Source organism: Lynx rufus, unplaced genomic scaffold, assembly GCF_022079265.1.
Source record: "Lynx rufus isolate CCGP_SWC_20201006 ecotype Redwood Valley unplaced genomic scaffold, mLynRuf1.p SCAF_1, whole genome shotgun sequence".
Taxonomy (NCBI): domain Eukaryota; kingdom Metazoa; phylum Chordata; class Mammalia; order Carnivora; family Felidae; genus Lynx; species Lynx rufus.
This window is the reverse complement of record NW_025814823.1, coordinates 232,740,735-232,765,912: the sequence shown is the minus strand read 5'-3', so window position 1 is coordinate 232,765,912 and position 25,178 is coordinate 232,740,735. Positions and strand designations below refer to the sequence as shown.

Here is a 25,178-nt window from a genome sequence, read left to right as displayed (position 1 = left end):
CACCAAAGTGTGAGATGACAGTTTTCAAAACAGTTTCCTAACTCCTGTGTGCCACACAAAACTGAGGTATTACTGCCGTTATTTTCCTAGATCGCAACCTATTTAAACTTCCAATTGCCAGGTTTCACCTGCTCCTTAATTTATCTATAGTGCCATTATTTGGCACAAACATTTCCAATATGTTCTATCAACTTTGATTAACCTTCACAGAATCCCTTTGACAGGGTGTATTGATCTTCATGCCTCTCTTCTTGACCTTCAGGGTCCTCCTTCGGCTGGCTCTTTTGTATCTAGGAAATACATGCTCTCCTCTCCTCCCTGCGGAGAGCATAAATCACAGCTTTTGGTCCATTGTTTTACGCTTTCTATGATATTTCGGTAATAAATACAGTGCTGGCAGGCGCTAAGTCTGCTCCCGTCTTTGAATTATCTTTGTTGCACCTGACCCCGTCTTCAGCTCTAATCTTTCACACCTCTGCTAAAACCTTTGAGGAAATTTTGAGTTACATTAACTTGAGAAGCAATTCTATTCATAGGGCATAACGTCGCATGTCTTTCTTCCTTCCGTGTGTTGTAATCTTTGGCCCCAGCATAGAATTAAGACATGCGTTAGATGTTTAGCTTCAGGTAACGGCCATGGTCATCGGAATCTCTCACGGATGCTCTCACGGTTGGGTGAGAGAACGTGATCACGGCTGATCAACAGAGACGGATACAACAGACACGTAAGGACAAAAGGTCCTCTTTCTTTGAAGATAGGCTTTGTACTAAATAAAAGAAAAGAAAAACAAGGTCCTATCATTTATCGTCTAACATCCGACAAAGAAATCAGGCACACGGAGTCCTGTCGTTCTGTGTGTGTCAGTGGGCCCGTTCTCAAATGCTGCTACAGGAACCCACCAGCCACGCGCTACTGGCCAAGTTCACTCATCTTTCTCAAGTTGAGTCACCCACCTCCAAGTGAGGTAATAACGAAAACTGCCCCGCAGGAATACAGGGAGAATACACACAATACATTTTCATCGCTCTTAGTGTCGTTTATGGCACGCAGTAGGCGTTCAACCAGAGTTCCTTATTTTATTGTGTAACACAGGACGTCAGCTGATCACAACATACCTAAATAACAACTCCGCTATGCTCGCTCATACTGTCATTTCAGTACTTTGACACGATGAAGTTAGCATTCGTTTTTAAATATTTACGTATTTATTTTAGAGAGAGCTGAAGCGGGGAGGGGCAGAGAGAGAGGGAGACACAGAATCCGAAGCAGGCTCCAGGCTCGGAGCTGTCGGCACAGAGACCGACGCGGGGCTCGAACCCATGAACCGTGAGATCATGACCTGAGCTGAAGTCGGACGCTTCACCAACTGACCCACGCAGGCGCCCCTGAAATTAGGATTTATGAGGACTCGATCTAACGATTATTACAGTTCCTAGTTATTATCCAAAAAAAGGCGAAAAATGAAATGAAAATAGGCCAAAGATAATTAACCCCAAAATGGGTACTCTAAAGTGGTCTGGCTAACTATTTTCTTTTTTTTTTTTTTTTTTTTTTTTTTTTTAAATTTTTTTCTTCAACGTTTATTTATTTTTGGGACAGAGAGAGACAGAGCATGAACGGGGGAGGGGCAGAGAGAGAGGGAGACACAGAATCGGAAACAGGCTCCAGGCTCCGAGCCATCAGCCCAGAGCCTGACGCGGGGCTCGAACTCCCGGACCGCGAGATCGTGACCTGGCTGAAGTCGGACGCTTAGCCGACTGCGCCACCCAGGCGCCCCTGGCTAACTATTTTCAATTAAATAATTACAACTCTGAATTGTCAGGGCACTGACGTGATGTAGGCTTAAATCCTGGTGGTATAACTGCCCAGACACTGTCACCCCTCAGCCTACTTCTCACGGGTGGGATGGGAGAAGCCACCATAAAGGTGACAATTTATACTGGGGTCCCCGCCTCTCTGTAGACAGGCTCAGTACCCTCGGGCAGGTCCCCTACCTATGTAGTCTCATGTCCCTCACCCACAAACATGACCATAGTAAAGTCACATCGGCAGGGCTATCGTAAAAGAACCAGAGACAAACAGAAAGCATCTGGCTGTCAGCGGGTATGCAATAAATATCACTGTTTCTCCTTTCTCTGCACCACCATCCAGGGTTCCTGCGAGCATTTTACAAGATTTCAGTCTACCATAACATGCCTAAATAATAACTCCAGTGTGTTTAATTATAGCTTCCTGTCAATAATTCACTTGAAGTTAATCGGTAAGTTAAAATTTGTAAGACTTGATATAATAATTACCATTATGGTTCCTAGATAGTATCCAAACAGGTTAGACATAAAAGATAGCCATGCCAGATATAATTAGTATAAGATAATAACATTGTAGGGATTAAGTGTCTGACTCTTTAAAACTTTTTTAATGTTTTTATTTATTTATTTTTTTTATTTTTTTTTTAACGTTTATTTATTTTTGGGACAGAGAGAGACAGAGCATGAACGGGGGAGGGGCAGAGAGAGAGGGAGACACAGAATCCCAAGCAGGCTCCAGGTTCCGGGCTGTCAGCACAGAGCCCGATGCGGGGCTCGAACCCACGAACCGTGAGATCATGGCCTGAGCCATGAGTCAGATGCTCAACCGACTGAGCCACCCAGGCACCCCGCTTAAGCTCCTTATAAATGTGATTACTGAAGTCAATTTGCAATATGATAATGAATTGAAATGTTTACTGAGCTCATTATATTGAAAAGGTTTGGAATGTAAAGAGCCAAGATGGACTCCAGGCCATCCCTCCCTGTGGTTTCCCAGCTGATAAGATAAACCCTGATTTGTGAGTGGAGATCCCGGCCTCAGAAACTGAGGCAGCAGAAACAGGAAATGATGTATTTCAGCAAAGAATAAAGCTACCTCATTTAAATTGTTTTCCTAAAACGAGGGAGTGTCCACAGAACTTCCTTTGACATTTTAACACATAATTTTTTAAGCTCCAGCGTTTGAAATATCAATAAATGCATCCTTTTAAACTGGCACTAAGATTCTTCCTGGCCAATATTTAGTTCAGGCCAACCTGGAAAGAAGTGCTTCTCTAATCAGTAACCGCTCCTATCAAAGTTACTGCAATATTTGCCAGTGTGAAGGGGACGGCGTCTAACTGCAAATCCCAGTAACGGAAATCTCCCTGGGTTGGGCATATCTGAGAAGATGCTCATACCCTCTTCCTCTCCCTGAATTTTCCAAGGCTATCTGCAGGGTGTGGATTTTGCATGGCACAAAACAAGTTGTACCGCAGCACAAAATACGTCCCTCAGCCTCACGAACCAAGGTTAGGAAAGCAATGCAAAGAACGACTGGAAAGATCGGCCAAACAGGACCTTCTGGGGCCGAACTTCTCCCCCAGAACATCCCCACCCACCACGTGCCCTCCATGGTGCCAGCACCGGGGGAGGGCGAACGAGGTGGAAAACCAGCAGCCCTGAGCGCTCAGTCGTTCTTACACATGGCGCAAGAAAAGCAACGATGGGTCTTTGGAAAGGTGCCCGCGCGAGTGGAATTTTATTAGAGAATGTAGAGTGCTAAAGGAAATATGACCTGCTAAGGCCGAAGAAAATCAAAACCATAGGTTGCCTTGTATTCCCTCTGAATCGGCACCATTGTGCTCTGACAACAGCTGCACAAAGTTTCCCAGCCCTCAGAGTGCCTCAGGTTGATCCTGCATCCTATACGTCGGTGTGGAGACCTTATGCCATTTTCCCCAACGAAATATCGTGGGCAGAGTCAAGCAGACTGAAGCTTTTGCCATAACTCAGAAATCAGAACTGAAAACACCCCAGGGCAGTTCATCCCATAAGTGAAGCTTTGATTCAAGAAGCCTCCCAACTGCTATGACTTTCCAGTATTTCCTCCAAGCATCAACCAGAGAAACTTAACACCATTCACAGCACCTAGTACGTGCAGAGTATCTAGTGCCTGGGCACGTCGTGTTCGCAGAGTGTTTCCTGTTTGCAGAACTTCTAGTGTCTGTTGAAAATCGACTGTTTGCAGACTATCTGGTATGTGAGAGCATGCTACACCTGTGGAACACGTAATGTGTGCAAGCCATCCAGTGCCTAGACATGAGGTTTACAGAGCATGTGGTTTGCAGAACACCTAATGTTTGCAGCGCTTCGAGTGTGTGCAGAGCACCTAGCGGGTGCTGGCTCTGGACTCCCAGTGCTGCGTCAGGGGCTGGGAATGAGGGGACCGTACTCACCACATTGCAGCCCGCGCAGTCAGGTCCGTTCTCGCAGGTCCTGCGGCGAGCTTGAATGCCGCCCCCGCACTGGGCTGTGCACCGTTCCCAAGGACCCCAGCCTGTCCAGAACATGTGTGGGGGGCACAGCAAATGCTCATTGCAGTATCTGTGGGGGGGAAACCAAGAGGAGAAGGAAACCGTTCAGTGCAACCTGAAGCCACGGGTCTCTCCGCTGTCCGTCCCTGCACCGGGGTGTCGGACACATGGGCATGCTCCGCGTGGGGGGGTTTCCGTGCGCGGAGTGGTCGCACGATAAAGGGGGCAGATGTGGGCTGGCCATGCTGTGTGCACACAGACGATGGGATGCACGGGAGACAATGAAGAAGATGCTAAACTCACAATGCAGGATGGATCTTCCTGTGCAGCCAATTAAAGGAAAAACAAACAAAACAAAACCCTTCAAATAGACACCCAAAAAATGAGAACACATAGAAAATATCTAGGTAGGGCATTTATCTTCTACGCACAAATACGGAAAGATAAAGTAGGCTATGGATACAGAGTCAGCAACACTGTGTTTGGAATTCAGTTCTCATTCTGGAATCAAATAAGGTTCCTAATCCTATTAATATAAGTAAAAGAAAAGTTAAAGCCTGATTTTAGTATGAAGCTTCATGCCCTCCATGCCTTAGGTCATTGTACTTTTAAATTTATTTGTAGACTCTCAAAATGATGTCAGATGACCTTACTTTAAAAAACCACCAGTTATCCCAGGATAATTGAATTATTATTTACAAATCCTGTTTATATATTCCCTACTTCACATACACATTCATATGGTCAGTTATCAGCCAATTGTACATGGCCTTCTTTAGCCTTAGATGAGTCAGATTTCTCCTAAATCCTCAATTCTACAAGTGAAATGAAGCAAAGCGAGGGAAAGAAATGAACAAATGAAAAACAAGAAGGTAACGGCCTGGCATTCTACAGGTTACGGCCTCCAGGGTGGAAGGGATTGCTTTAAACATGGTCAAACTTGTGACACACACATATCTGGCAATTTAAAAGACTATTTCCATTCAGTACTCCATCTACGGAGCAGAAATTTAGCTTCTAGAGGACAGTAGTGTGCACGTCCTCTTCTGACCTCCCTCTCCCCACCCCATCTGGATTCAGACACAAGGCACAGACTCCCACCTGCGAGGCTAAGTCAGTCACCTGTGATGCCATCGTTATGAATAAATGCTTAATCCTGCAGGACACCACGCAGAGGGCATTACAAAGAGCGTTTCCACATGACAGGTGTTTACAACGTAAGATGAATACAGGGAAACGGACACAAGGCCACAACAGAAAATACGGTCTTCGTGAGTAGGAAATAAAGACAAGTTGTAGCTGGTTTCCAGAAACCAGGAAGAGTCATTTGGGGAGTGTAGTTTCCTGACAGCAGATGCTGACGATATTCAACTGGTTTCCCACCAAAACCAGGAGAACTCTATGGAGAACGTAAAGGCTTCAGAAGCAGGTACAGACGAAAGGTAAAAGCCAGGCCAAGCGGACGGGAGTCCACAGGATGAGGCAAAGTGAGCAATAGCTGACATCCTGGGAAAGAACGGAATATAGAAATGGGAAGAGTTAAGTAGAAAGGTCACTGGGGAGAAGACAACAGAAGAAGGTGACAGGACGTAGCAGCACCTACCTTCATGGGTGGGGAGGAAGAACTTGAACATTTACTTACAAGGAATCAAAAAAGTTCCACAGAGCTTGAGAGACAAAACAGCACCGTCAGAGTTAGAGGGTGAAGACTGGTCTCCAGGGGTCGGTGTCTCATCCCATTGGTGGCCTGGAGCTCCCTGAGATTTAAGGAGCTTTCCATGCGTGAGTGTGGGGTCTCATCTCCAAGGAGCCCACCAGCAGGAAGAGCAGTGGGAGCAAATGCCAACCAGGAGAGTCTGGGTTGCAACAGCGCAAGGGAGACATGTTCCAAGCCGGACAAACAAGATGGTGGTGGAAAGAGAAAGGGACGGGGCACGCTTGGGCTCGATATAGTGGGGTGAAGGTGTGGCAGCTGTGTGAGCACAGAGAGAAACAGACAAACGGCACAGTCACGTGTCAACCTCTCATTTGTGGGAACATGGAGGCATGCTTACTTCCGGCCAGAGAGAGCTGGTAAGTCGTGGCAGGAGAAGCCTCTGGAGGCAAGAACCAATGAGGTACATGCTTTAGCTTCTCTAAAGAGAAACTCTTCACATAGAAGAGTAGTCAGTGGAACTAAACAGTCCTCACTCTTTCTCATCTTCTCAATTTTCGTTAGGTTTCCCTCTTCCGAAGTCATGGACCCTCTTATGTGTAGGGGAGAAAGGAAAGGAATCTTCTAAGTAAGAGAGTGGGACCTCTAGGTAGGAGCACCAAAACAAAATTGAGGGCGCAACAGATTAAAAGATACAACAGACGAGAAGAATCTGGCCTCAGGAGGCATGTGCGAACAAACACACAGCCTTGCAGTAAGTAAAGCATCACGGCTACTCAGTGATCATTAACATAAGTGTTGGTACCTGGAATGTTCCAAGAGTGGGGAGCCATTCAAGAACACGTCTGGAAGAAAAGAAAACTCACAACCTCAGAACCCTCAGCCCTGGATTCAAAACAGCCACGAGTACCTTCTCTCACTGTGCACAGGTTGAGACGAAGAATTCCACCTCCCATTTCCAAGCCAATTCACCGGTCTTTAAAAGGTATGGACTACCTGGGCTCCTTACCTTCCTTTTTGCTTTCAAACACAAAACAAGCAATAAACAGATAGGGAGAGCAAAGGGAAAACTTGCTAAATATGCTTATAAAAACTTGACTTTTCATAAGAAGAACAGCAAGGGAGTTACCATCTCCCCATGGCGAAATCCATCAGTGTGCACAAATACTTTCTCATATTTGCCTAGAGCGGGCCACCTCTGAAAACACTCAGCATTTTAGCAGAGCTGAAGATGTACCGCAGGAAAGCCAGAAAACTCCACGTAGCATAGAACTTCTGACCGGTGTCAACACATGATGTATTTGGCCGCATTTTAAAGTGGTCTACCAGGAGCCTTCCTTTTTTCTCTCTTGTTACGGCAGTCCTGAGAAAATAGCTATACCGGGATAGGTGACCGGTCACCCACTGCAAGGGAGGTCAGAAGGGAAATAGAGATTGCTAAGCTATTCAGCTCTGTCCCTTTTTGTCTGGGTTTTCACTCACAGATCCACCCGAAGGGAGTCTGCTCAGAGGCAAAGCCCTTACAAGCCCCAAGCACTGGATTCTCTGCGACATCAAAGAAGTAGGGTCCCTCTGACCCCAACTAAGATGTGCTCCGGACAGAATGACTCTTCTTAAACCACCCACTGGGTTTCCAGTGTCTTTCCTGCTCACAAACAGCAACGGGGATCAGAAGTTAGTTGCTTTGATGACTCTGCTTGTTCAAAAAATTTTATTAATTTATGGATAAAATATCTCACAACGGACCAGCCCATGGTTCCTAATTTCTCTAGTTCCCTACACACAGCTAGCTTTTGCCAAATAACAGCTGAACATTTTTGAGGTTTTACTGGCTCCCTGGATCTCTAGTATCATAAAGCGTTGAAAGTCACAGATGCATTTCATGATGCATTAAAAATTAAGACTTTAATTTTTCCCATGACTGCTCATTCTCATTTTGCATTTAAAACTAAATTAATAACCCGGCAATATTTCTCTATAAATCATCAATTTTTCCACAGACCTAAGTCTCTGTGAAAAGAATTGCCTTTCATAGCCCCACATAGACTAGATTCTCAACACTATTGTTTCTTGTCATATCTTTTCATGGTACAAGTGCATTCTGTTCTGGTTTGGTCTGTAGTAGTTTCTCACTGCAACCTCTCACAGCCTGAACCAGTCAGAACCCTGTCACAACCATGTTCTCCCCACTTTGCTCTAAGTGACCGTCCCTTTGCTGGGCCATACTGGAATAATCAAATCTCTTGGCACAAGAGAAACTGCACATACACTGGGTCCCCCCCCCCATACTATTAACTTTTACTCCAGGAGAGACCCAAGAGAACCCATTAGGGGAGGCGAATGACTTTCACAGGAGCAGTACTTTGGCTCATCACAGGATTAAGCAAACACACCCACGGAGATGAAGACAAATGTGATAAATAAAAATCTTATGGTAAAAAATAATAATAAAAACCATATAATAAGCTCCCATTGGTTCCTGGGATTCTTAATTTTGATAATGCAGTGGGCAGAGTCTACTGTGGTCCCCATGGTCTCACCTCCTGGACATCACAGCTTGTGTGATCCACTCCCACTCAGTGTTTGTGTGTGTGTGTGTGTGTGTGTGTGTGTGTGTGTGCACCTGTGCATGTACGTTGGGGGTGGGGGGATCTGTGACTTGCTCCTAACCAACAGAATATGGCAAAAATGACAGGATATGACTTCCATGATTGAGCAACATAAGCCTGCAATGTCCCTGTTTTCAAGAAAACTCCCCCACCCTGCTTTGAGGAATTAAGCGGTTGGGCCTGAATGGCTTAGATGGCGAGGGATTCAGGGAGCTTCTGGCTCATGGCCTCGGCTGACAGCATCCAAGGAACTGAATGCTGCCAACAACCCTGGGATTTGGGAAGCACATCTTGTCCAGTCAAGCCTCAGATGAGACCACAGCCACGGTCCACAGCACATTGCAGCCTCGTGAGATCCTGAAGCGAAGGACCCATGTCAGTGTTGTCCAGGCTACAAACCCAGAAACTGTGAGACAATAAACACAGAGTGCTTCGGGCGCTGAGTGAGTGCTAACACTGTTACGTAATGACCCCTAAGCAGATGTTCATACCCAGACATGCAATGCTACTGTTGAAAACACCTGAAAAATATGAACGTGGCTTTGGGACCAGGGAACGGGTAGAAGCAAGGAGAATTTTGAAGCGCATGGTAGAGAGACTTTGAGGATGCTACCAGTGAGGCTTTAGAAGGAAAACAGGACAGGGGCGCCTGGGTGGCTCAGTCGGTTAAGTGTCCGACTTTGGCTCAGGTCACGATCTCGCGGTCCGTGAGTTCGAGCCCTGTGTCAGGCTCTGTGCTGACAGCTCAGAGCCTGGAGCCTGTTTCAGATTCTGTGTCTCCCTCTCTCTCTGACCCTCCCCTGTTCATGCTCTGTCTCTGTCTCAAAAATAAATAAATGTTTAAAAAAATTTAAAAAAAAAGAAGGAAAACAGGACAAAGAACTAAAACGCAGCAACAAAACCAATCCAATTAGCACATGGACAAAGAACTTGAAGAGACATTTCCAAAAGAGTAGACAAATGGCCAATAAGCACAGGAGAAGATGGTCAACGTCGTAGTCCTTAGGGAAATGCAAATCAAAAGCACAAGGAGGTAATAATTACTTCATACCTACCAGGATGGCCATCACGAAAGAAAAAGAAAGAAAAAAGAAAGTAACAAGTGCTGACGATGATGTGGAGAACCTGGAACCCTCACACTCTGCTGGTGGGGATGTACGTGGTGAAGTCACTATGGAAAACAGCTCCTTAAAAAACTAGACAGAAGTACCATATGACCCCAAAACTCCACTTCCAGGTTATACACAAAAGAACTGAAACAGAGATTTGAACAGATACCCACATGCCAGCGTTCACTGCAGCATTATTCACAGTAGCCAAAAGGTGGAAATAACCCACCTGGTAATTGATGGGTAAAGAGATAAACACATTAGGATACAGCCATATGATCGAGTGTTACTCAGCTTGCCGAGGGGAATGAAGGTCTGACACATGGTCCAGCATGCCTGAACCTTGAAAACATGATGCTAAGTGAAATCAGCCAGACACAAGGGTGCAAACAGGAGATGATTCTACTTACATGAAATATCTCAAAGAGGCAAATTCATAGCGAAAGAACATAGATTAGAGGTTACCGGGGGCTGAGAGGAGGGGAAAAGGGGGGAGTCACTGCTTAAAGGTTCCAGTATTAGGATGACGAAAAAGTTTTGGAAATAGTATTTTAGTCACACGTTACAGTAAATGCAATTAATGCCACTGAATCGAACACTTTAAAAAGGGCTAAATGGCAAATTTCATGTTAACTATATTTCACCACAACCAAAGTTGGAAAGAAAATAGGAGCCCGTGGTTGCAAACCGGGGGGAGGGAGGACCTTGTTAGGCAAGGCAGAAAGCTACCCAGGCTGTCGCTGCGGTTTCTATGGAAAGCGGAACACGTCAGCGTGAAGTGAGTTACACAGCCAAAGAAATTTCCAGGCAAAGTGTTGGAGGCGCTGCCTGGTTTCTTCTTGTTGCTTATGGCAAAATGTATGAGGAATGAAAAAAAAAAAAAAATGAGGGAAGGAATAACAAACAAGAAGGGCCAGGGCAGAATAACTTTGGAAATTCTGAGTCTCTCCCGATGACAACCAATGCTAAAATTAAGAAATAGCTTCTGAGCACTGTCAGGAATGGTTGGCAGAGAGGGAAAATCCGAACGTGTGACGGTACAACCTTCTGCTAAAACCTCAGAAAGGCCAAAGGATCAGAGTGGTTTCAGTTACACGGGGGATGCTCTGAGGCGGTCAGGAGCAAGGGTGTGCCTCACAGATGGTCTCGATCATAAGCAGGCCCCAGGGTGTGGTCCCTCAGCCATTAGGAGGATCCCCAGCTGGAGAAGGGCTATCTCAAAACGATCTGTGGGTGTAGATTTGTTTACGAGAGTAAACCTCAAAGAAATCCTCAGAAGACCCATAAGGGATATTTCCGCAGAAATACCAGCTTGCGCTGAAACGTACAGAGAAAAGTCCAAATGAAATGAATACTGGAATCCAGAATTCTACTGGCAGGAAACAGGTTGATAAAACTCCCCAGCCGCAAGCACATGCTAACCTTCATGAAAACGAAAAGATGATTCAGGAAGCAGCAACGAGAGCCCAGAAGGCAAAGCCAAGAACCGTGCAGAATTATGCACAGGCCTTGAAACTTAATCGAGCAACTCCCAACACTTGTTTGGCTAGATTTCAGAATTTCTATGGAGCAGTGATGCTTCTGCACTTTCATTCTCCCTCCCTTTTGAACAGGAATGTCTATAGCTGCTACCTTTCCCTTGTCCCCCCATCACACATTGGGTGGGCTGGTGGCGCAGATATCTCGTCTCTGAGTTTAGAGGAACAACTGCCAGGGCGCCTCATGCATATTTGAGGCTGACTTAAACGATAAGGTTCTGGAATATTCGGAGATGATTTAATGGTATAAAACTTTGAGGGACCTTGGGAATTGGTGAAATACATTTTGCATATGGAAGGGCCACGGATGACTGAGGGGCATATAAGTGACTGTGGCAGATACTCCAAGGTGACCCCAGTGATCCTTGCCTCCTGGTATTCATGCCCCGTGTAATGTCCCCTCTTGAGTATAGACAAGGTCTGTGACTTACTTCTAACCAACGGAATATGGCAAGATGATGGCATGTCACTTTGCAATCGCGCTGTGTAAGACCATCCTGTTCATCCTGCCAGGAGACTTTCTTCCTTGCTGGATTTGAGGAAGACAGCGGCTGTGTTGGGAAAACTCGTTTGGCAAGGAACAGGGTCTCCATTTGACAGTCCACACAGGGCTAAATGCTGACAACCAAGCCCATGAGCGTACAAGTAGCTCTTTCCCCAGTCGGGGCCCAGATGAGACCACAGCTCTGGCTAAGCAGAGAACCCAGGTAAGTTATACTGAAACTCCTGACCCAGTAAGACTGTGAAAGAATAAATGTGTGTTGTTTTAAGCCACGCTCGGTTTTTGGAACTATGGTTACCCAGGAAGAGGAAACTAATACAGAAAAAGACACCTGCATTTTGATAGTATTTACGTAGAGGTCCACTGCTTCATCCTTCTTGGTGCTTTCCACTTGGTTCTTGGTACTCAAGAACACCATTTTCCAGTAAATTTTAGAAAAGAGAAACAGTGTCCACACCTTCCAACGTACATGTAAAAGATAAGGTCGATTATTTTCTTTACCCAGTACTTCAGAAAAAATGATGTGAATATTTCTGAGATTTATGTTGCCATAAAGCTTCCATCCACATCCTAGACATTCTGATCCAATGAAGTCATTAACTCTAATCCTGGCCTTAACTTAGGGACTTTTCTGGGGGAATCAATATATTCACTCGAGGCCACTCAGGGGTTCTTTAGGGTCGATGGTGTTGAGAGCAGAAGGGTGCAACGGTATAACCCGGTACATGCCTAGTCATGTGTCTTTCATGGAGACCAGAGTCTCCCCAAGTTTTGAGTTTAGTTCTCAAATGTGTGTAAGGGATGGTGTTCTCACAGGTGGAGAGGCCTCCCACCTAAGACAACAACCAAAAAAATCTCAGAGCTATTTACTGGTGAAAACCAAGAAACAGACATCGTATGTACTCGTTTTTCTAGATTTCATTAGCCTCTTGATGGCTTGATTAGCCCCTAAGAAAGGCTGTTCAATAGGGAGGCTTCAATTTTACAGAGTCCCTGTTCTCACCATCCACACACTGACTAGGCAAATTCAAATAATCTTCCATGAACCAAATATGTCTTTTGCCCAAATGAGCAGGTTATTTTTTTTCCGTAAAAAGGGAACATTTTAAGCGGCAGTCCCCCAAACACAGTCTTCCCTGAAAACATAGCTTTACCAACAATCGCGAAACGCATACAGAACACGCATACATGTTAGCCACAGAGTTAAATGGCAGCTTCCTTCCTGTGCGTTCAGCCTAGGAAAGGTGCCAACGGGAATAAGATTCGCAGGGGTGCTACGACTGGGGGGCAACTTCACACTGATAAAGGTGACATTGCCTGGAAGGGCTGTATTATGTGACGGTGTATGGCATTTTAAAACTCCCAACCAGTTTTAAATCTTGAGAGGTTAGAGATAGCAGGGAGACAACGCACCCATAATCGGTCCTCCCGCTTATCAACTGGTGCTGGATGGGAAAAGGTAGGTTTGCATAAGACTATCTCGGGACTACTTCAGAAACAACCAACCTCGCTTTGTGAAAATCATCTTTCCTTTTCCTCTGGGTCAAAAGGGATGAAAACTTAATTGGTGATTTCGGCACACAGCGATGAAAGAAAGGAACGATTCTCCCAGGTTGTTTTGAGGTGGTAATAAACGCCTCGCAGGGAACTATCTGTACAAGTAAACCTGTTGATTTGTCTACATAAATATTGATTGCATAGCAAATAACTGCATGCAGTATTTTTATAAAAGGCTCACAGCGAACCCATATCGCCAGATACAGTCCTCACTGCATTTTCATTAAAAGGTATCGCAAGCCATTTTGTTTCACAGGGGTCAATGCCACACCCTTCTGTTAGTGTGGCAGAATAGGAATCCCAACTGACGTGAAATCCACCTGCTTGGATTTTCCCCAACAATCATGAACTAGAACGTACATTAAATATGCAAGAAAGAGCCAACCATCACAAGTGTAGATTATGTGAAGCCAAAGCCAAATGTCTGTTGCTATGAAAAGCTCCCCGAGGAGCTGAAGGCTTAGAGTCCACCCTGGAAAAGGATGCCGCTCTGGGCTATAGAGCCGCCTCCCTGAGAGGATCGGTTAGTAGAGGGGCATGCGGTTATAAATGTACCCAGATCCTGAAGACGTCCTCACCCCGCTCTGGCTTCTTGACTTAGTTCTGATGCAAAACCCTACTGCATCTGACCACTGCCATCCGGACCTGGGGCCGTCTTAGGTCCTACCTGGAACGGCGGGTTTGGAGACTGGGTCTAGTTGGATTTTAACAAGAACGGATTTTCCCCAGCGGACTCTCTTTCTGAGTCCCCAGGGAGACCAGCACCGAGGTGCCCGCTGTCCCCACACCTCCGCTCCCTTGGGGACTGCTCGGCCAGGCAACTGTGCAGGCACCAGGGTGGTAGTGAGGCGGTCGACACGGGGCTTTGATCAAAAGTCAACGACGTCGGGAAAGGAACAGGACGATCGGGCTCAACAGGAAGGGATGCCACATACAAGCTGAGCTACGTCCCCGACTAAAGCCGCGGGGAGTTGGGCCACACTGGAATGGCAGGCAGCGTGAGGATGGCGGTGTGGGGGCAGAGCGGTGCCTACCTCTCCTCGCGGTTCTGTCCCACGCACACCCGGCCCCCGTGCCGGGGGGTGGGGTTGCTGCAGGATCGCTGGCGCACCTGGAAGCCGATCCCACAGGTGGTGCTGCAGGGAGACCATGAGGTCCAGGGGGTCCAGCCTCCGTTCCTGGGGAGAGGAAGCAGCAGCGGGGTCACGGGGTCGAACTGGCGCAGCCCATCCCTGCGTGCACCCACCTCCAACTAACTTCCCGTGTCCGCCCCCCCTCACCCCCACCGTGGACTGCTGGGTTGCGGCCGGGAAGGGAAAGGGAACGGGAGCCATAGGACCCAACTGGATGGGCTGGGGCCCGGGAAATCTGGGTCCCTGGGAGACCTTCTCCTTGGTATCTGATTTCAGGGTCAAGGTTTGTTTTTCTTTTTTTTTGAGAGTGAAGCTTAAAGTGTGCTATAAATAATTTAAAATGGGCTGTATTAGAAACTACTAATAAGTTTTAGTTAGGAAGACGTTAAACTAATGAAAAATAAGTTTATTTTATTGAAAAGCAATTAGAGATGAATTCCTGAACCTCTAGGTTTCATACTTCTTTGACTTATACTATATAATTTATAATCTACAAGTGCACATTTGAACAAAATATCATCTAAAACTACCTATTATGCTTACTTTTAAAATCTATTAATAACGAAAATCAGTAATTCTCTTGATAGCATTCGTATTGATAAAGAACCCTGTAATATCCAAAGCTTTAAAACAAACTTTATTAAAAATGAAGGAAGCCAGGAACATCTGGGTGGCTCGGTCGGTTAAGTGACTCTTGATTTTGGTTCAGGTCATGATCTCATGGTTCATGACATCGAGTCCCATGTCGAGTTCTGCACTGACAGTGCATAGAGCCCACTTGGGATTCTCTCTCTTTCTCCCTCTCTCTCTGCCTCTCTCCTGCTTGCACACACACACACTCTCTCTCCCTCAAAATAAATAAATAAACATAACAATTTTTTTTTAATCCTGAAGGAAGTGTACTTTAAATTCAGATTCTTGGCTATTTTCTTACAATTTGACAAAGATATAGAGAGTAGAAACAAAGAGTGCAAATTGCACATAACTGTATTTATGTTATTACATATATAATATGATAGGCATATGAAATATAAAATTAAAAGAAAAGAAACAGCTTGTATAAAAGTGGTTTATAAAGTTAATTGCCACTGACAGCTAGAGGAATTTTTCTTTTTTGTTTAATATTGTACTTTTCCTTTGAAATGCCTGTACTCAGCATGTTTGTAATTTAAATATCTCCCTTAGTAGTTAGTCCCTACTATTAAAGAACAAATTGTAGGCAATTTTAAGGATTTATTAAAACATTTTTAAGGATTTATTAAATCCTCAAATATTTGTTAAAATGTCTGTTAAATCCAGAATCCAAACTCCCATGTGAATATTCTACTGCATGTGGAATATATTTCTCTAATCACACATGCTTTCTCTAGATATGTTATCCTCATCAGACTTTCACTTCCACTGAAAAAAATCGACTGACATTAATTGTTATTTTTACTTTATACATTCTTTTAAAAACATGCGGGTCCACCCCTGTGCCACTGGAGCTCAAGATATAAACGATAATCTGAATATATAATTTCTAAAATAATTTCAAGCGACAATTCCTCTGAGAACACTCTTGGTATATTTCATAGTTCTCTATTTTCTGCAACTTCTTCATGATAGACATAAAATAGACAGTTATGCTTTACTGTATGATATTATAAGAAATTGGCTTTATGATAATGTAACCAAGTGATCACAAAAAAAGACAGATTCTTCCAGGTTGCTCATAAAGGTAATTAGAATCTTATACCCTGTTACCTACACAATTTTTTTTAAAAATCCAAATAATTCATTGGATTCTATACAGAAATGGCCACTTTAACATAAATAGAAGGATCTTTTTACTTCCAAAGTTTCTTCATATGTTAGCATAGTGAAGGAAACATTTCTTCCAAAATTGTTTGGAAATTCTCCATTTCCTAAACCTGTTAACAAACACGACATTCTGTGATATATTCTACTTACGATACAGGGGGCGTGTGGTATACAGAGAAGTGGGTAAATGGAAGTGGATATAAATAACAGAACTACAGTGAGTCGGGAAATAAATGAGAGCAACCGTCTACGTGCACCCGGCTTTGCAGTCCTGGCCAATGTTGCTCTGAAGCACACGTTGTGGTACACAGCCCCTAACCAGCACCAAGTAAGCATGGATCAGCTGATGAGCCATTTCGAGGGTGAAATCAGTCCAAAACGACCCACTCGTGCACTGAAAGCACCACTAAGATGGGTTCCGTTCTTCAATTACTAAGCTGAAAATCACCGCTAGTTACATCACAGGTCTGTTTAGAGGATGAATGTCAAGTGGAACCAATGCCAAAGAGGTAGCCACAAACAAGCTGCGGTCATGCACTTGGTGGTCCTTTCCTTCCCATTGAACAGTGTAAAAAAGAATATCCATCACTGATCATCATCTTCGAACAGTAACAGCTCTGTAACTTTTATACAGCGTCTGCCATGGCTCCATGGAAACCACCTGAGTTTGGTGGAAAGAGCGCCCCGTGTAACGCCATGTGGACACGCCTCTGTTTTCCGTAACAACACAAATAATCTAATCTGTGTAGCCCTGCGGTCTCCTACCAACCTTGTAGTGACCTGGGCTGGCCTGAGAAGGGGAGCGGAGGGCAGAACGCACCCTTGCACCTCTCCCCTCCTCCCCCAACAGCTTCTCCTCTTGGGCAGGAAGCGCCCTCACGCTCTGGGCTCTCCTAGTCAGCGATCGCACATCTGCAGTGTCAGGGATGGCATAGAGGACTTGCCCAGAGGTTTCCGCGTTCCAGATAGCCTCGTGGAAACAACATAATACTTCTTAGAAATACTGTAAATTAACAAGCAAGTGAGGAGGGAGCTTGGAGACTGATTTGAGAGGCCTTCCTGATGTCTGTTTTAAAATATAAGATGCTGCTGTGGTCACGGCACTGAAGGTGCAGGGGAGGGGAGCAAACTGACTATAGTGAAATAAACAATCTAGCAACAACAAATTAGTAGGCAGGGGAAACAGGAAATCAACCCAGTGAATCATTGATGAAATCGTTCTCCTGGTTATTCGGTACTGGGATGTTAACTGAGTTGGGGTGTTCTGGGCTCAGGTCGACTAGAGAGCAGAACAGCGCTGTCTGGCAAGGACTTGGCTTCTTCCATCCCCCAGCTACTGTCAAAGCCCCCCCCCCCCCCCCCGGACTGCGGCCCTAGCCTCTCCAGCTGCTCAGGGTGCTAGGGGCTCAGAACTGCAGCTGAGAGGATCTAACCGCCATCAAGGGCTGTCCCAGCTACGGGGCTCCCCCTGCATTCAGGTGAGTCCTTTTTCAGGGCTGCAGCCCACAGCAGTCCTCCCTTGGCCCACGCTTCCTTCCTGCCTGCCCTCACAGGGGTAGGCGCTTGGGACATTCCCCAGTCTCCATCCTGCACACGCGTCTCTGTGTCCTGACCAGCCCAGGTCAGGCACAGGCTGTGTTTGCTCTTAGAGAAAAAGTTCCATAAAGGAAGGTATAGGTAAGAAAAATGGAAGGCTGTAGAAACCTATTTCATTTAGATGACAAACTCCTGTCAAGGATCCAGACCTTCCTTGGACCTTCTGCCTTCCTACTGGCTGGTTTTGTTTCTCTCTCTCCTGCCTCTCTCCATGGCTCCCTCTCTCCTTCCCTAAGAATTAGAATTCAGAAGTGACATGGTGTCATGAGGATGCACATTCAAACGTTTACTTTAATTTTAAAATGAAACCCTATTTTCCAGATCCATTGTCAGTCTGACTCGGCCCTGCTTTGAAAGTCTGGCCTAGCTAATTCCTTTATATCGTGGCTTTCATTTCATACGTTGAATGACCTCAATCTGTAGCTCCAAGGTGTTAAGAAAAAAAATATTTAAATGATGTGATGTGATAACAGCATGTAATCAAAGACATACTTGCAAAATGTATTGAACTAGCAATATTTTGAATTTCCCAACACTTCCACTGAGTGAAACAAGGTGCCTATAAATAAAGAATAACAGGTTTAATTGGAAGCCTGTGGTCAGTCTTCTTAAAGGCTTTCTGATGCACTCTGCACACACTGAGGAAGTACCGGACAGTAGTGAGTAAGCAAAAATGGGGGTCTGCAGGTTAGGTGCTTGGCTATGTTTCACTTCGAACAAAATTGAAGGCCAACATAAACAGGTTATCAACTGATAAAGGGCAATAACAACAATCTTTGGCATGAGATCACCATGCTTTCGGCAGGTAACTTCGAAAGAATCCAGAGAACTGCGTGGAAATGCTATGATCTTATATTTCCATCTACTTACAGGAGTCATACCTGTCAGTACTTGTAGACAGAAAAATAAAAATGTAAGAATGGAATCGATGCTAAGCCCTCCCCAAATCGGGCAAGAAATTGCACTCGTGCCTAAAGAGGAAAAGTAGGTGGGAGTTTTAAAAAAATTGCCTGAAGGTTAGAATTTCCAGTGAGATTTCACATTTTAAGTGTGAAAAAAATATTTGTCAAAATGTGTAATATTCATGTATTTTAGATTCATCGTATGGCAATTTTTAAAACATATATTCAAAATATTTCATCATAAAGCCTATGGTTATCAGAAATATAAATTTTGTTTCTGAATTCCGTGCATATAATTTGTTATTCTGGTAGTTGCAGAGAAGCATGATATGGTGACCAGTGTAAGACTTTTCAACATAAAAACGTAATATATTCGGATACGATTCTATAAGGAAAAGAGAATAAAAATAGGAAATTAAAGAAGGAAAACCGTAAATTCTCTGAATGTTAAATTAGAGCCTGTTCATCAATTTCTTAAAGGGGCAGGTGGCTATCAAATCACTAAAGCGTTTAGAGCCCATAACACATTTAAACAGGGACGTAACAGAAATCACATCTTTGCAACTACTAAAACTTTTTACATATTTATGTATTTATTTTGCGAGAGGAGGAGAGAGGAGCAGAGAGAGGGGAAGAATCCCAAGCAGACTCCACACTGTCAGCACAGAGCCAGATGCGGACGGGGCTCGATCTCACGAACGTGATCATGGACCTGAGCCGCAATCAAGAGTTGGATGCTCAACCGCCTGAGCCACCCAAGTGCCCCACGAGTACTAAAACTTTTGATGAAAAACAATTAGATGCCGATCTACGAGTATTTGAGGGGCGATCTAGTGTATCAACGTTATTTGAGGGGGGCTGATGAGCGGCTGCTCATGAAGACCGCTGCTTCAGGAAACTCGAACTGTCCAAAGACATACATACACGGTGAACGTGCCATGCACACGCGTGGGCACGTGAGCTCTGGCTGCCACCCCAGATCTTCCTTTCCAGCTCCAGGAACATCGACCCCACTGGTAGCCTCCGAAACTACCAGAACCGTCCCCCTCGTGTTCACGCCTCGGAGGAGGCTGCTGCAAAACAACACATGTCGTTTCCCGCATCTGCACGAGGGGACGCTTAGTACGTGGGCTACTGGGGATATTTTGCGTTTGATGCGGGAAGTGAGGTCAGGATTGGGCGAGCTGACGCTGTTGTATGCACCTCTGTCCTCGCACGGCCTGGGAGCGAGGCCGGGGGCTCTCTTGCCTGTAGCTTCTGCGTTGATAGCAGAGGGTGCATTTCTCCGGCCCGACTAAACATCGCCAGAAGCATCACATCTGCTTCATGAGAACCTCCGCGTGTGTCCATGTCAGCGTGCCTGAGGGACAGGGAGCTGCGACTCCATCACTTGCAAGGACTGGCTGTGTCACAGTTTTCTGGGTGTGGCCAAATCTGACTTCAGACTTGCTTTCATCCTCAGGAGGCACCTAATGGCCAGGGCAGGGTGGAGGGCCTATGGCACTCGAGTGCCCCTACCCACTGGGGTCCCTGATGCTGGCAAAGGAAACGGAGGCCCGAGCATAGCCGCCTGGATTAGGCCAGTTCACAACGAATGTATCGTGTTCTACGGGTAGGAGCTATTGGATTGGAAAAGGACTTGGATTGCCATGGACGTTTCCCTCAAACAAGACAATAACATTGTGCACACTGCAAATATGTTTCCTAATCTCATGATGAACACATTAAACACGTTTAGATTTACAATCTCACTTATAGTTTAAAATCTCCTCCCAGGGGCGCTTGGGTGGCTCAGTTAAGCGTTCAACCTCGGCTCAGGTCACAATCTCACGGTTCCTGGGTTCGAGCCCCGCGTCGGGCTCTGTGCTGACAGCTCGGAGCCTGGAGCCTGCTTCCGATTCCGGGTCTTCCTTGCCCCTCCCCCATTCACCCTCCGTCTCTCAAAAATAAACATTAAAAAAATAAAAAGAAATAAATAAAATAAGTAAAAAAATAAAACCACACCTCCTTCAGTAGATCACGTAACTTTTAAGTGGTAAGTGCACCTGTCCCTTGCCACCTCCCTCCCGAAAAAGGGAGATGCACACCGAAGACGACGTCCCCCCTGCTCTACGGTCCGCTCGCACACGGGGGAGGGCACCAGTGTCGGGAGGGACACACCTGGAGCAGTTGGCGATCTCCATGCGGGGGCCCTCGCACTCCCAGCCTCCGCACTGGGGGGCCGGGCTGTCGCAGGAGCGGGTGCGACACAGACAGGATCCCACGGCGCTGCCATCGGTGTGCGTGCAGGGCGTCCACGGAGACCACGCGCCGAAGTGCCCGTCCACGGTGAGATTCCTCGTCTAGGAAGCAGACACAAGAGAGGATGTCAGGAAGGGTTAGGGCTGTAAACAGAGAGAAAAACTGAAAGGTCTCTCACAGTACAATCAGAGCACGTTGAGAATATTTTGATGTTAAAGTTCAAGAGGGATGAACAGGGAGGGATTTCAAAGTAAGGCGGCCGAGGTCATTGGTGGGGGCCTTGATGGAGAAGAAGGGAGGGGAGGAAGGGGAGGGGGGGAGGGGGCGACGGGGGAGGGGAGTGAAGGAAGCCAAGGGCTTGGCCATCAGCCGACCACAGAATTGTCCACTAATGCGAGAAACCCAAGGAACGAGCAGAACTGGAGTGAGAAATCACAGATGTGCAACTCTGTTGAATTTTTATGTCCCGTAGAAGAAAGATTGGCCAATTCGTTTCATTTAAGACCTGGCCCAGCTCAAATGTCAGTGCAAACTGCCAACATTGAATTTTTGGCCTATTGAAGCAGCCAGGACTGTAGTAGCCGATAGGCATATCCCGGTCACAGCCACACCGTAACCTGTCGGCAAGGAAGGGCCTGGCAGGAACCCGCTCCCGCGGGTCGGGGCAAGGAAGGGGCTCCGAGCACTGAGAGAGGTGTGCAGGCCTAGAGGGGGCCGTCCAACCAGCACGCCCGACCTGGGAAGGCTGCTGGGGACTGTGCCCGCTGCCGCCTGGCTGGACGGGGCTCCCCATGGACACGGACGACTGGACGACCTCAGGTCACCTCTGACAATAGAGCCACAGGGTGGTCCGTGAGTCCTGGGACCGAGTCCTCAGTCACCCTGCAGGAAAAAGCAGCCTGACCCTGAACGGCCGGAAGGAGGCCTACAGTCCAAACCTCCTAACTTTAATATGGCGACGTCGGTATTTCTTAGAAAGCACCACACACGAAGAGGACGGTACGTGGCTGCGTTCTTTCACTTCCCCCTCTGCTGCTCCCAGCTGCTCCTTCCTGCCCTACCCTAGTCGTGACACGTTTGAAGCCTCAACCTCCACACAAGACAGGACTCCACGGACGAGGCAGGTTGTTCTTTCCAGGCCACGAACTGTCCCTGTACCTCCCCATTTCAGAAAAGTGCCAGTGCTGTATTTTGCGCGTGAAAAGCACAGGTGAGCTTTACTTTTGTTCCGTCACTTCTCCAAGTACAGTAGGACGGAGTCCACGTGAAACGTGTCCGCGTGCGCTGACGTGGCTGGTGTGTCACCTCCAACTGCCACAGTTTCACTTTCTGCCTCCCGCTTTCTTGTCAGCACTCTAACCTTTTATGTCCACTAGGTGGACGAAAATCCAGAATTCCCTACCGTGCCGGGCTCTTTCCAGAAGAAGCAAAGAGGAGGGAATCGAGCTGGATTCGAGGTGACTCACTGGACCTGACCCAGAGTGACAGTGACAGTGAACACTCAAAGGCAGATTTTTCCCAAGAGGAAAAAGTCCCCATTTCCAAGGTCCATGACCAGCTTCGGTCAGGATAAAAATGCAGCTTGTACTCTGACCGTAAGTTTCCCTGGAGCCTCCAGTGTTTTCTCAGAGAACTGAGCCCCATATGACAAGCTGATTGAAGCCACTAATCACTCCCACCAAAATGTTCTTAAAGCAGCAAAGGCCCTGCCACTTGGGAGTTCCCACGTCCCTCCACTACCACTGACCAGCTCGCCCTCTTGCCTCGGCCCCAAAGGGCTCTCATGTAGGTAGGAAGGGATCAGTCATTGCCTTCACTGTGATTCAACATGGAACCCAAGCTAACAAATCCCCTCACGGGCCTTTAAATCCAAACAAATCCCCATGTGCCTTTTAATCCAAACCTGTAACTGTCCTCAGCCTTTCGGAAAGAGAGAGAAGAATGGGGTTATGGGGGCTGGGTGAGGCAGAGCCTGGGGAAGGGCAGCCTGACAGGGCTGCAGCCTAGGCTGGAAGACGGCAAGGAAGACATACCCCAGTGTCTCTGCTCCTGCCCAAGTCTCCCACTATCTAGACCCAAGCCTGGGTGGGGGGCAAGCTGGAAGTGGGGAAGGACAGGCCCATGGCGGAGAGAGTGGCTGGGGAAGGGGATGAAGGCCAGCACGGAGCACTGTCAGGAGACTGACCCTCTGTGAGCCATCTGGTCCCTTCCATTTGCCTCTCTTCTAAACCTCTATGTTTCTAAACCTCGTCTATGTTTCACTGTCTAACATATGACGGAAATAGGCGTGGAGACTGTTAGGGTCTCTCTAGCTACAGGAGGTTTTGAGGAAACCTGGAACCCACAGAATATGGAGAAACTGAAGACTGGTGAGGCCAGGAGAAATCCACTGCGATCATGACAAAGGAATGCTCGTGGAGACAGAAATCATCCAGAATGTTGAAAGTGGGCAGTTTGTGATGGAAACATATTTAGACTTCACGGTCATGAGTCAAACCCACAACCAAGGTAAACGTCATGCGAGCTAAGTTCATCAGTAGGGTGATTAGAAGTGAAATCAATATAGGGCAGATACAAGTGAGACAGAAACAGGCAGGCAGACAGACAGACACGGAGAGGAGGAGTCAGAGTCATTGCCTGTTTCCTGACAACTTTGAGGTTCCTGCCCAATTCATACGCTCTCTTGAAATTAATTTCCAGTCCTGGAGGGAATCTGAGAATCTGTTTCTTCAGCCCAAAGGGCAAGAACACCAACCAGGGTGGATGGTTTTTTACGAAAGAATCACTTTGAATAAAAGGGGTTTTGCATTCATCATGGGGATCATTCCTTACCATTCCGGGGAGACAGTAGGTAACTGTGGGAGGGCTGGGTTGGCATCACCAGCCGTGCGCTTAGCAGGAGGGTCTAAGGCTGTCATGAGAACCCCACTCACCTGGGCCAGTGTTGGGCCCACGAAAGAACATGTGACCAGATTCTGGTCAAGGAGACTCAAGAGGAGAGTGAAAGAGGAGTCCAGAAATGACTTTCCTCCAGATAAAAGCAGAATATTCTCTCTCTCTCTGCTGCAGACACTGTTATGTGAGAATTCGCTGCTTGGTGCCCCTGTGGAGAAGCAGGCCAGGAAATAAGAGAGCTGCTCACCCACGGCCCCCTCAAACTGGGCATCAGAATCACTCCTGAAACTGCTGCTTCCCCATCGCTGGAGGATAGAACCGGTCCTTTGTAAGACCCTGTTCACAAGGAATTTAATTCTGGTTAGGCCTACGATTTTTACAGAAAAAGCAAATGTAGATGTAAGAAAATTTTATAACATGCCAAAGATTGCCCGACTCACAATTTGGAGGGTATAATTGGAAATACTGGTCAGCATTTTCCTGTCCATGAGACCAGGGTTGTAAAACCTCAGCACTATTGACATTTGGGCTAGAGGATTCTTTGTCGTGGGGGCTGCCCTGTGCATTCGTGATCTCCGTTGTCCACCCACTATAGATGCTAGTGGCCCCCCAGCCCTGGTTGTGACAACCAAAGTTTCTATGGACTTTGCTGGATGTCCCTGGGGGCAAAATCTCCCTCAGTTAAGAGCCACTATTTCTCAAGGAGCTAAAAGTGAACTACCACATGGCCCGGCAATTCTACTTCCGGGTTTAGAGCTGAAGGAAACCAAATCACTACGCTGAAGAGTTAGTGGCACCCCCACAGTCACTGTAGCATTACTTATGACAGCCAAGACATGGAAACGACCTATGTGTCCTCTGAAGGATGAGTACGTAAAGAAAATGTGCTATATATACCACTCTTTTATATAGTATATATAAAAATATATAGGAGGTATCTCATATACCTCATATATGTATCATATATAATTCATATATATCTCATATATATATATATATCTCACATGTATATATCACACATACACACACACACACACACACACACATATATATATATATATATATCATATGTATATAAAATATATGAATACTATTCAGCCATCAAAGAGAAGGGAATCTTTCCATGTGGAAAAACATAAATGGACCTTGAGGGCACGATGTTAAATGCAATAAGACAGAGAAAGATAGATACTCTACGATATCCGATACAAGTGAAACCTAAAAAGAACCCATACTCATAGAAAAAGGGGTAAGATTTGTGGCTGTCAGATGCGTCGAGTGGGGGAGAGAGGAACTAGGGGAAAGAAGGAGGTC

General features: G+C 46.3%; 1 protein-coding gene across 1 annotated transcript in view; it reads right to left on the bottom strand.

The window, feature by feature from the left end:
* Window positions 1–25,178, bottom strand: part of SEMA5A (semaphorin 5A) — a 305,585-nt gene that overhangs the window by 53,933 nt on the left and 226,474 nt on the right. The window contains exons 12-14 of the mRNA XM_047074421.1: window positions 20,889–21,070; window positions 14,329–14,472; window positions 4,248–4,395 (exon numbers count right to left, since the gene is read on the bottom strand). Coding sequence (XP_046930377.1) covers window positions 4,248–4,395; window positions 14,329–14,472; window positions 20,889–21,070 — 474 coding nt within the window. The remainder of the gene's footprint in view (window positions 1–4,247; window positions 4,396–14,328; window positions 14,473–20,888; window positions 21,071–25,178) is intronic.